This window comes from Amphiura filiformis, chromosome 5, assembly GCF_039555335.1.
Source record: "Amphiura filiformis chromosome 5, Afil_fr2py, whole genome shotgun sequence".
Classification (NCBI taxonomy): domain Eukaryota; kingdom Metazoa; phylum Echinodermata; class Ophiuroidea; order Amphilepidida; family Amphiuridae; genus Amphiura; species Amphiura filiformis.
The window spans coordinates 13,700,954-13,713,971 of record NC_092632.1 but is presented as its reverse complement, the minus strand read 5'-3'; the positions used below and the strand labels follow the sequence as shown (position 1 = coordinate 13,713,971).

The following is a 13,018-nucleotide window of genomic DNA, read 5'->3' as shown; positions in this document are numbered from 1 at the left end:
TAGTCTTTGTAGATAGGATGGGAAAATGTAACCAAAATGGAATTGCTGTGAATTCAAGAAAGCTTTCAGATTGGATTCAAGGGCATTTGGTGTTTAAACTTGATTTTTGAGTACTGATAATAAGTTCCATTTCTCCTGCTATTGGAACATAGGCGTAGATCCGGGGATGGGGGGATTTATCCCCCCAATATTTTGCCAGGGGGGGATGGTCCATACAATCATCCCCCCCCCCCCAATGTTGATGCCTGATAATGGGTTTCTGACCAAATTAACCTCATATTTGCCCATTTTAGCCCCAAAAGTGCAAATTTTCGCAAGGCTTCGGCAAGCATTTAATCTACTTTTACACCATATTTCATCAGTTTAGCTTCAAAATAGCAAAAATTTTCGCACGCTTCGCGCGCATTTATATCATAAACTAATTCTGTCGCCAAAGGGTGCTGGATTGACTATACTTCAAGATTTTTTTCCAACTTCATACCCCCAATGTCAAAAAGAAATCTACGCCACTGTATTGGAAGTATTCTAACCCGGGGAGCAGGGGCCCACTGGTTCTGTACCAGGACAAAAGCGATGAAAGCGTACATTTTTTATCTAACCCGGCTGTATGGCCTGTTTTAGACCAAAATTAACTCCATTTTGCACATTTTTGTGCACTATATATAGTCATTCTGGGATTGGGGCAGTGATACAGCTTTGTAACTTTGCCCAAAAATTAATTTTATACAGCCTAAGATCCAAGTTATTCATCTTTCATGCTTTCCTCTGTAAAATTGCACTGATAATTGATATCACATTTCAAGTTGTAGGTTATGTAGGTTGATTTATAAGCTTATTTTTCATCAGCAGCTTAAGTTTTTTTTCCAAACTGTATGGTATTATGTTGTCATTAAGTCAATGAAATTAGGTCATACAATTCTGTGTTCCATTTCCCCCATTCCATAATTCAGCACTTAATTTAAATGTGGGTCAAATTAATCATTGATCTACTTTTTTAAGCTAATGAATAAAGTATGTTCAAATGAGATGGCGTTTCTAGGTTATCCTGAGTGCCCGAGTATAAATTCCTGTATCGATAATTCCCCAAACATCGCTTTAAATTTGTGGCTCGTGAGCCACAGTAGCTCTAGTTGATCCTGTTCACATTTGAAAATTTCTTCCTTCACCAAAGGTAGGAAATTTTGATTAATTAATTAAGCATGCATACACATTGGGCCACTCAAAATCTTCAACTTGGTTTCGAGAATAATGGAACTCTGATTAAACACAAGAGTTTGTCACTCTGACCATATTAACATTTACGGTAATACACTGCATTTAAACCATGAAGAGTCTTAAAGGATTTGAAACCTCAGAGTGAACCTCATGTGGACACACACAACAAATGCTTTATGTCAGGGGAAGATATGTATAGAGTCTGTGTTCTAAGTTTGTCAAATTATGCCTTGGAGGTATATAATTCTATGATGGTACAGAGGTTTGTTTACCATGGCTACCACCAGTACAGCAACATTATGTGCAAGTATGTTGTTCTTATTAAGAAAAGCTTCTGATTGTTTATTTGAACACAGTCCATGTTATTTATTTGAACACAGCCCATGTTATTTATTTAGCTACTTTCTAAGAAGTGAACCATTGTCTTATTTCATGTTTTTTCTGGAATGGTTCCCATATAGCCTTAAAACCATCAGTTCATGTCAATATGAAAAGCAGGTAGAAAATGCAATATACGCCATTGCTGTTTGTGTTATTTTTTAGATCAATAGTTATTAAAAAGTAATATTTTCCTTATTCAAGCGTATTTCTTTTTTAAATGCAAGCTTCATGATGTCATATTGAATATGATATTCACCCTGGTTAATGTCTCTTCCTGAGTGATCACAAAAGTATCTCAGCCCAAACACATTAATTAACATATTACCAACAAGAACTGTCTTTAAAAAAGACAACGCCACAAAATGCACAAGGCAACCTTTGGACATCTCATATTTTGCATCTGAACTCTTCATTATGTTGAAAGTACCACCTTTACTGCCCTTCTGTTGCTCAATATGCTCAATAGCAAATCATAAGTGTATACAATCATGATAATAGGAAACTTCTGAGGTGTTTCTTCTTGCGTGTAAGAGTTTATTAGGAGGTTATTAAGAAAATGAATGGGAAAGTGCATCACACATGATTCCTTAATTAGAGGAATTTGTTATCAGTGTATAATTTCCTCTACTGAATTTCAATGGGTCTGACAATTTTCCTTGTAGAATACAGCCTTAACCGTATTATTCATACTGTTTCAGACATATTGCTCCTACACATGTTTTAGATCTGTATATATTTGCCCCCTCCTCAGACCATAGATAATAAGTTGATCACCAGCTTAACCCACACACTACAAGTTATGTTATCCCTTGTTGGGTGCATAGGTCTCCTCATCTCACTTCAGATTATATTTGACTCAAGCCAGATGTACAAGCTCCACTGTAATTTGTTGGCAGTGTGAATGTACTAATTTGGTCATTGCAAAGTGAGTTTCTGTAGTGTTTAATATCTTCATCCTTCATCCCGAGGTATTTTGTGTGTTATTTTAGTGGTATTGGGTATATACATACATGGCCAGAGATGAGATGATACTACCATGGATGGGTAACTACCAATCAAACGCAAATATGCCTTGATACTTGAAATGGTCCAATTTTAGTGCTCCTCTCAGGCCTGTAGCCAGGATTTATTGGGGGGTGCATGTAGCTAAAAAATTATAGTTTCAATGTTTTGCTGAAACAAATGGATCATTCATGAATTTTTTCTTCAAAGAAGGCCTGCTTTTCAACATTGTTTACAAAAGAGAATCATGCATCAACATTACCCCCCTTCCCACAACAATACAATTAACAGGTAAGAGAAAACAGTCTACTCACCACCACTTCCAGTATAACTACTCCAAGCACCTGCATATCAAAATAAAAATAAAAGCATGTGTTACTGCATTAAATTTAATGGAAATTTTACATTTCTATCAAAAACTTTGCAAAATTACCAATTAAAGTAATGTATCTTCAGTGGCATCACAGGATCAAATATGAGTGAGTGATGGAGAAATATGGGAAACAGAGTTTAGGGGCACTGCTCAAGTTTTATTCTCCAAATCTGAGTTTGCTCTTGATAATTTGGAAAAGTTTTTCTAAAGTTTGAAACAAAATCTAGCATATTAGTATATTTCAACAACAACGACCCAACAGAACCACCAATATTTTCCCTCTCATCTGGAACACATTCATGCTATACACATAATACAGCATTTAGGTGAGGATTTAGGCAGTTCCACCATACAAACACATCACACCCCCAATCTGAGCCAAGTTTGGCAAATACTTCAAAATGTTTTAAATCACCATATTGTCTTTCCATATCACTCTTCAGATTGGCAAATGCAGGCAACTGGTCAGGATAAATCAGGTGCATATTGGGCAACACCTTGTATTTATAGGTTTCATGTCACATAAGGAACAAGCGAGCAAGTCCACAAGTCTGTGGATATACCATAGAACCAATCCAGGCAGGATTAAAACAGTTCAATAACCTATGTTCCTGCAATGATTAACAACATACTGGCTGCTATACAATCTATTGTATGCATGGTTACCATGTTAAAACATGGTAGATAAAAGGGGCAATCAGTCATTTGCTAAAAAAAGACACACACACACAAAAAAAACCAGTGATGTATTTATAGTTTGCCATAGGATTCACTGATATTTTGGGAGCCTCCTTCTCAGAATAAAAAAAACATAGCAAATAAGGGGGTCAAAATCATTTTTTTCATAATCTGAACAGGTTCTCAAACCAATTAAATATCTTCCTATCCCCCTTATTTAGAGGGGCCTGTGGACCTAGCCCCCTCCCCGTCCACCCCTGTTATTTGCAATGCTTAAAAAGAAACACAGTTGACTTATTATGATCAAATTGATATGTTAATGTTTCCTGATTATTGGGTGGACCACTTTCGTACAGAATTCTTTGATTGTCCTTTTAAGCCAGTCTTCATTTGACATATGGATTACAAGCCTGTGTGTAGATAGCCCGGGAGGGTCTTCAAAAAATGTTGTGCGGGGGATGTGCCTAGCAGACTTTCGGATGCTGATTTTCTCTATAGCTACTTTTTCCTGTTTTTGTTACCCATCAGTATACTAATTTTTCACCAAAAACACCCTAAAGCACCCAAATTTGCCCTAATTGAGTGCTTTTAGGGGCACTTTGGTCTCCACAGAAAACCCACCAATCGATATACCAAAATCATTGAGAAGGCACCCCAAAACTGTGGCACATCCCCGTATACCTTCAACCATGGAGAACCCCCTCCGGGGTAGATAGGGCAGTATGATGGTACAATGGGCCTTTATTTTTTAAGCATATGAAAGATTTAAACTGGTGGTTCCCATTATTTTCTTTGCTATGTTTATAAAGCTGCAGGATACCATGATAACCATGATTTTGTAGGCCTATAAAATCAATTGGAACAGACTTTCCATTTGCTGTCATTGCAGATTACATTCCATTGTACAACGTATCACAGCATAAAGCATGGGACTGTACAAAATAACCAATGGTAGAAAAGTCCTTATGATGCAGAAGATACAGCAATTAACATGACTTATTAAAAGGCAAGACTCCAGTTCATGATGACAAATTCAAAAGACTCCCACTGTGTGCAAAAACAAGAAACAAGACTTGGTGCTTCTTTAACCTGTGATACACCATGCTAGTGTCACAAAAGAAAAATATTACCAAAATTATGTTCCACTTTATATTTTCACCTTTTTTTAAACCACAAAATGAGCCCCCAAAATTTAATATGTAAAAACATTGATTTCTTTAAGGTCAATATAGAAACCCTAAATCTCTTTATATTAAAAACAAGCCAACTATAGTAAAATTACAGAATCGTAAAATATGAAATCCAGCAAAAATTGGTACTGTTGGCCATAACCTGATGATAGCTCTGTTCATTCCCTAAAATAGAATGCTTAATAGAGCCCCAGGGCTTAAGGGGATTATCAGCACATGTAATTTCCTTCATACTAGACCGGTTTTGAAGTCGCAAGTAATCATGGTAATCGTAAGCTTGCCACTGTCCGTGCATGTATTGCGTGTGAGCGTATGGATTTGAGAAGTGGTTGATAGAAATGGACTCATTACTGGTGATGGCTACTTGATTTGGGCAAGAACCTTCCTGAAATTTGGGTTGATGAGAACATGGAAGTGATTAAAACCCATAAACAAAAAGGAGATGGTGAAGATGTTTACAGGCGGCGGATGACATGATCGAGCCGGCAACTCGTGAAACCGCCCGGCCGTATGGCATTTTCCATATACTCGGTTTCTTTTGTGGGGTTCATTATCGAACCCCAAGGTTTTAGTTTGTATTTATATTATTTATCAACATAGGCCTATTTGTTTGTGATATTTCAAGCGTTTTAAAATTTCAAAATAATCCCATTCAATTACAATTTAGGGACTGCACGTCATACACCACCTGGACGTTTACCAGTAACATGTATTTGGACAAAAGGGGAAAGTCGCTATAGTGTGTCCATTGTTAAATTACTTCCAGTTGGACTCAAGTTTATTGTTTTTCTGTGACCATAGCACTAAATTGGGCACATTAAATGTACAAACAAAGGAAGCACATTGGTCCGCATGTGTCAGGTGCATAACTGACATAACTGCCTCAAGGAAGTAAAACTACGGTACTGATTTTGTTACTTCCATGATGAACAATCTCTTACTTCACTATGACCCTGTTCACATTAGAAAATGTTCTTCTTTCGACGAACCTCGAACGAAGATTAAACATCGTTTTTTCCTAATGTGTACGCACTTTTCTTCCTTCGACGAAGATTAAAATTGCTTCGTTCAACGAAACTAAAAAGGTTGTTTCGACGAAGGAATACTTCGTTCAACGAAGCTAATTTTGTAATGTGTACATTCGACAAAGGAAAGTGATCATGTGACAAGTGACCTTCGCCGGCTTAAATAATAGCCGGGCGTTAATAGCTTCGTTCGAGCTTCGTCAATTTTCATGAAATGTGTACAGTGCAATGTCTTCGTTCGATCTTCGTTCAGCGTAATGTGTACGCATGCTTAATTAGTTAATCAAGATTAATTTATCTTCGTCGAATGAAGAAATCTTCTAATGTGAACAGGGTCTATGCCAGCTAAGTTTGCTTCAGCCCTGAAATATAGACCTTAATTATGGAGCAACATCTGCAAACTGATGGAAGTGATGAATAGCGTTCAACGCATCCAGCTCTCCCCAGGGATGACACTATCTCCGATCCAAGTCTTACCGATAATTGTCAGCCCAGACATGACTAGTCAGCAAATATCTAATGGATCTCAATCTCAAGAAATTAATAATAAATTAAGCCTAATTACCAGCGAGTACCCTTTGTTCATTTACATTGATACAAAGGTACCGATATAGCATTCTAAATCCTGACAACGCTCTCAGTCAATGACCGTTCTGTCAACATCAAGCTGGCAATAATTTCTACAAGACATTTACTTCGTCTTGCTGTCTGTCAGTATCTTTTGTTGCTAGGATTATTTGCTAGGTATATTTGATATCACTAGGAAGAAAATGAGAGGGATCATTATTTTAAGCTGGCTAGGAAATTTAATTACTAGTACAGACAAAGTTCACTTTCTTGGAATTAATATTCCCGTTCATCCTGTTCATGGCTGCTCCCCATATTCTATTTTATAAAATGATCTAGTAGTGACAAATGACATGGATTAAAATACCATAGTCAAAGTTGACCGAAATGTGTGATGTGCATATTCCTTTTGGTCTGTTTTTGCCTAAACTTCAGCCAATTTGGCAATTATGCCCCCATGGAAATTTTGCCATGTACGTCACTGAATAGTGCAAAAACCCAGTATCCCTTACAAAAATTTGCGATCTTCCATTATTCAATTTTTCCCTACCCCCTAAATATTGCTGTGTACATCACTTAACAGACTGCTGCTAAAACCTAGCAAATGTGTTTAGGAGACAAAAAAGTTGGCCATTACCACATTCTCTAAATTCAAACTAAATGATTATAATAGTTGTAATACTTGACAGAAATCAGAGATTATTAAAATGGCCCACTCTTTAAACCACAAATTAGCAATTTGCTTAATGGATCATAAAAGATGAGACTGAAAGTCATCTCTTCAAATTGTAAAGTGCTTTTAAGTGTTGAACATGAACAGAACCATCAAGTTGATGACATCTTGGCTAGCTTTCATAAAGTGAATGGTATCAGTAGCCATGCCTCCCTCATCCATGCATCTCCCTCATCATGGAGCTGTCATCTCACATACCCCAGTGGTGACTGAAAATTGATGAGAAGCATGTTTTGAAAGACTTTCATCCACCCAAGTCCAATGTCATTAACAAACTGGCGAATTTATAAGGTGCCAAACTGTCTCCTTGTAGACACGCAAACATAGTTCCTTACCTGAATGAAAACTTATGTACATGGAGGAGCGTTAGTTGGTAGCCTGTTGGTCTAAGTACTTCTATGAGGAGTGTTCACCAATAGCCTGGAGGATGTTTTTAGCTTTTGGTCATGCACTTTACTGTGTTTTCCATCTTGTGCTTTGAGACGTGAATTGGTCTATTGCACGCAATGTGGGTTCATGTCCAGAGGTGGATGGGTTATGAGACAGATGATAATTTCATGGTTCTAATTGTTAGTTAACAGGAAACAAGCAAATCTGCAAAACTGTAGGAATGCAAGTAGAGGTTTTTTTGCTGTCAGGTATGAGCTACCATGCACTATTACGGTAATCAAAATTCTAGCTGCAGAAAATTATGAGGAATAATGGGAAGAGAAAAACTTGAAAGAAAGTGAAAACAAAGATGTCAAAACTGGAGAAATTAATGGGAGGAAGAGTAGAAAAAGCAGGAATATAGGGCCTATAGGGTAACAAAGTGGATCATCTTTACCAACATGGCAGGTGGGGGTTATTGAGGTGACTACACTCCTGCAATGTCATACCTCCCTACCCTAGATGTGTATTCCTGTTAGCTCTACCAATAAGTGTTGTGTCCGTAGGGGCCGGCATGCATACATATCCACTGGGTACAATATTAATTTGTAGAAATGTCCTGAGCTCATGAACTTGATCATTCGAAAGATGCAAAGTCGTCTTTCTTTTTTGAAGTAGGGGGTAATGTCAACAAGAAACCACTTCGCAAAATATTTATAAGTTAACTCAATCAAAGGTAACTTTGGAAAATACCTCTAGCGGCTGCTAAGTACTGGCCGATAATGTTGTTTTTATTGTCTAAACCTAATCCAAACAACAAAATGAGTCTCATATTTGTGACGTAGACCCCTCACATTACTAACGTTAGTTTCTATGGTGATGCTAGCAGCCATGTTGTAATGAGTTTCATGTGGTTTCTACCCAGTTCAAATTACCCCCACATTAAATATGATATTAATAGCATTATCATGATAAGAGACTCAGTGGCATAGGTAGACAACAAGTTCATGGGAGTTTAGTTGATCCTTACGGAGGGAGTTCACAGATTGCCTTTCTTTTCATCTTGTGGCCGCATTTCAACCGTAATAAGATTGTGATTATTTTACTTCTTCCAAATTGTGGTTTTTACGCCAGAAGGCAGCCTATATCTTCCGCGAGAAAACAAAACGGACAAGCGTGCACCTGAATACCCCCGTTATATTGTGACCCTCTCAACAAACATGCATGTGGGTGAAAGTCTCTTTTGAATTTCCCTGACTCTATTCATTGTCAGGTTGTTTTGAGTTGTGGAATAATATTACCCGTTTTGGTATCAAATGATGGTTGTTTTTGGGTCAATAGCCGTGATTCACATGGTGAAAACTCTGTCAGGTATAGAACGTGCACAACATTCATGTATAACAGACGTACTGTGTCTGAGAGATTTCTGTGCCATTGGCATCGTTACGAATAATTATTTGATCAGATCCCGGATCAGATTAAAATGTGAATGAGAACAATACTTTCAACATTTAATTAGTTTTTTTTTCCATTTGGCCCAAAAGGTGTTGCTGAAAGGAAGCGAGTGGGATTGAAAGAGGTAAAAATAATGTTCACACGAGAGACAAGGGTTTTTAAATCTTTGGGAACGTGAGGAATGGCGATTGGTATCCAATCTAGAACAAGTCTCTCAGTGTATTGGAACCACACGTTGAGATTTGTAAGACGTTTTAATGCATTTTAGCTACTAATTTTTAAGCACAAGCATATTCATACATTTTCATGCATACAACAATGAAAGTGGTATGGCAAGAACCACATTATTCCATTTTAACCATTTAAGGTAGAAACATCGGCTACGGTGTCATGCACAGATTTGGTTTAAAATGATACAGGATGTGTAGTTGGGTGAGATAAACTTGCCTGCCAAGTTTTAATTTTTGCCAACAAAGCGTTTTTGAGTTATGCCATTTTTATCATTAGAAAACCCCATTGACTTTGTACATAAAGTGGTTTTGACACTAAGCCTCGTTCACTAAAATTGGTAAAAGTTTGAAAGTGGATACTATGTTTAAATATTATTTTTTCTCCTTTCTATCCCATTTATAGAACTGCTTTTTGGATCTTTTTATTACAAAAATGTTACCAAATAATATTAGTGACTTTTTTCCAATATATTGGTCAGTAATATAGGGGATATTTGAAGGTAATGTTAGTACTTGCTCAAATTTTCTTGATTTGATCTAGAAACACTGAATGACCCAATTTCATAATTATTGTCTGAGCTAACCATAGGGCCAATTTTAACAAACAAGGTGTCATGTGAAAGGTTATTAAATTTAGAAATCTTTTTTCTCGCCAGCTTTTTTTTAATAAAGTGTTTCTATTTTAAGTTATGGGTGTTTCTAGATTTCCTAATTTAAAAATAGAAAAATGATTTTTCTCAAAAATGAACACTTTATCAAAAAATCTGGCGAGAGAATTTAGATATTAGGCTTATTAACCACCCCACAAACTATGGAACCCATATCACATTCCCTCTAGGCTAGCAATAATTATTTTTAGAAAAAATTAGGGAATTTTCAAAAAATAAAGAAAAACATAAGAATTGTTTAAATTTTCATGAAACATTAAAAATCAGTGGAGTAAAGACTTATCTTCAATTGGTTATATATTTGAAATGGATACATAATTCTGATTTGAAATAGTGGCTATTTTCCTGCATGGGCCTATTATCCGATGCTCCTACCTTAACTAAAAACTTGCAGTGAACTTCTTAATATTTAAATACATTGATCTTGGAGATGTTAAAAATCTCTGTTCTATAGGTGGACAGATCTTTCAAGTAGGGTCAGTTGGTACTCTTTCATGCCTATTAAGCCTTGGATCTCATAAACATAACCAGGTCCAAACATATGTATCATTCCTCTTGTGTGCCAGCTTTATTTGTCTCAAACATCACTTGGTTATGCTCCTCACGTCACCAAACTGCCTCCAAGGAACAGACAGAACAGAAATATGAGAGAAATAAAAAAAAGTGGCATAAGATTTGAAACTGCCATCATTGTTATCATGGTTATAGCTTTTTTTTCTTACTATTGGTGTATAAAACATTGATGCCTTTCAATAGAATGTGCGGAGATTGGTGCCTTTCCATAACACAGAAGTTAGATGCCTTCTTTGGGTCCATACAGTATGATTTAATGATCTTTGGTGGCCATAAAGAATTCAAAAGATTGTAAACCTTCAAACTTGTAAATATTTGCTATTTATTGGTTATGTGGCAATACAATTTAGGGCTACATATAATATGTATTTATATCAGAGCAGGTAAATCTATTAAGAACATGGCTCCACTTAACAGTTAGTATCACTTTACAGTGTCATTTAAGCCTATAAAAATCTTCTAATAACATAAATATGCATAGATAAACCTATCAATATCCTTCAAGATGTTATACACATTGTAAAGGATTTGTTCAAATGACTTCACAATCACATAATACCAAAATTGATCCCTTTAAGAGTAATTTAATGATATCAAAGATTAAGTGGAAAATATATATTGTATGGTAGAAAAAATGTGAGCTGGGATTGATGATTGATGGTAATTATGGTTGGTTCTTTTGTATGTATTAAAGAAAAAAAGGAATTACAGTATTTTAATATGATGGATTTGATTAGAAACTGTTCTGATCCTAATTGAATTTTTGTCCTTGCAAACTATATATTTACAGTAATTTCATATTATATACAAAGATGTAATTTATGGTAACTAAATTTTGCAAGGAAACTGCAATCTATTAAACGTCACCTTACTTTCTTTGCCAATCTTGAATGAAAAAGTTTACTGGTCCTTTTGTTGAAATTGTCCATATTTTGATTGTATATATATATATATAGCTCCACCCAGTTCATTCCCTAACCAATAGCTCAAGATTTTTTTATTACAAATATGCGACGCTTTATGCAAGCTAAGCTTCTGCAAGCTTTGTACGTCTGTTATTATGGTATGCCACTTTAATGCCTAATACATTCAACTGGAATTGAACCCAAAGAATATAGATGGATTATGAAGAAAGTGCAAGGGGTTTTCAGTATTTCAATTAGTACTTCCAAAATGTCAAAGCCGTTCATCCATACATTAGGCTATCTATGCATAAGATGAACAACATTAGAAGCATCGGCAAATAAATGACGCTCAAAAGGAGATTTAGGGCCTAAGGTATTTGCATTGCTATGGTTGGATTGTAGAGGCAGAATTACACAATTAAGGCTATTCAGGGAGTTCCTTTCACAACTTTTCTCTCCTAGACTTTGCAACCAAAACTTCAAACTCATTTTCAGAGGTATAACCAGGGGATGGCAGAGCAGAGCAGGGGTAAAATTGGGGAAAAAAGGATAATAATCAATGTTTTTAGACCTGGTCCGCCTTCATTATCCATCTGAGGAAAAAAATCTGAGCCCCACCACACCCCAAAAACACAAATTCACACATTTATTTCTGGGGAAATTTTCAACAAGAAAGGCAAAACAGACCCCATTTTAGTTCCAGCGACCCCATCTGATGTATTCAAAATCGTTCCAAAGCCTGCATCTTTGAAATCTAGGCAGCACTTATCAATCACTATTGGAGTAATAATAATTGCCCCTTGAAGGAGCAGGCTGGTTAACACACCTGAATTTGAGCCAAGTCAAAGGCCATCAATGAAATTTAAGAATCACATTATGAGGTAAACCAAATCTCCTACTATAAAAGTGATTTTAGGTTCTCTTAGAATTTAATACTTTGCAAGTTTTTTATCATTTTGGTTTTACTCAACTTGGGAAAAATGATAGAGAAACTCTCCAAAACACCTTAAGCTACATTTCAGTTGTCAAATCCAAAGAAATTCATTCCAACTGACAGGGCTCTTCAAGAGACTTGAATTGGCAGCGAACATGGCGCACAAAATATGGGTGACTTTAAGCCATGATTTGAAGAGGAGAGATTTCATTGGTGATAAACCCTAGGGGGTAAGAGGGGGGCTTTGCATCAAACACGTCTAGCATCTGGGTATTTTGTATGAGCATAATACAGCATTTAAGACCTTTACTCGGTTAAATCGCACTATTTATGATGCCGAAATCCATTCACAAGTACCCTGCAGTAGTTTGTACTAGTTCCTCAAGGAGCGGAAACGTAGTGTATTTTCCCATGTTCTCATCAGGATTTATAAACAGAGGAGTAGGATCTTTGGTATGACTTGAAAAAGAACTGAAGATGTCTGTCTCTAAGCACTGCTTTAAAGGGACTGCAACTCAACACAAAAAGTTGAACTTTGCAAAATCCATAGATGAAACCACTGAAATAAAAATTCAATGGGATAAATGCAAAAATAATTAAAATATCTGCTAATTATCTCATTACAAAATGCGCCTTTATGCAATTTTAGGCTCCCTGGTTTTAAATTTCTTGTGATTTATAAAAAGAAAATGATTTGAAAGGCATAAAAGACTGCAATGT

At 36.2% G+C, this 13,018-nt stretch overlaps 1 protein-coding gene across 1 annotated transcript in view; it reads right to left on the bottom strand.

Moving 5' to 3' along the window:
• LOC140152013 (cysteine-rich motor neuron 1 protein-like) overlaps positions 1 to 13,018 on the bottom strand; it is a 142,245-nt gene that overhangs the window by 62,492 nt on the left and 66,735 nt on the right. The window contains 1 exon segment of the mRNA XM_072174313.1: positions 2,913 to 2,942. Within this exon segment, the coding sequence (XP_072030414.1) occupies positions 2,913 to 2,942 (30 nt within the window).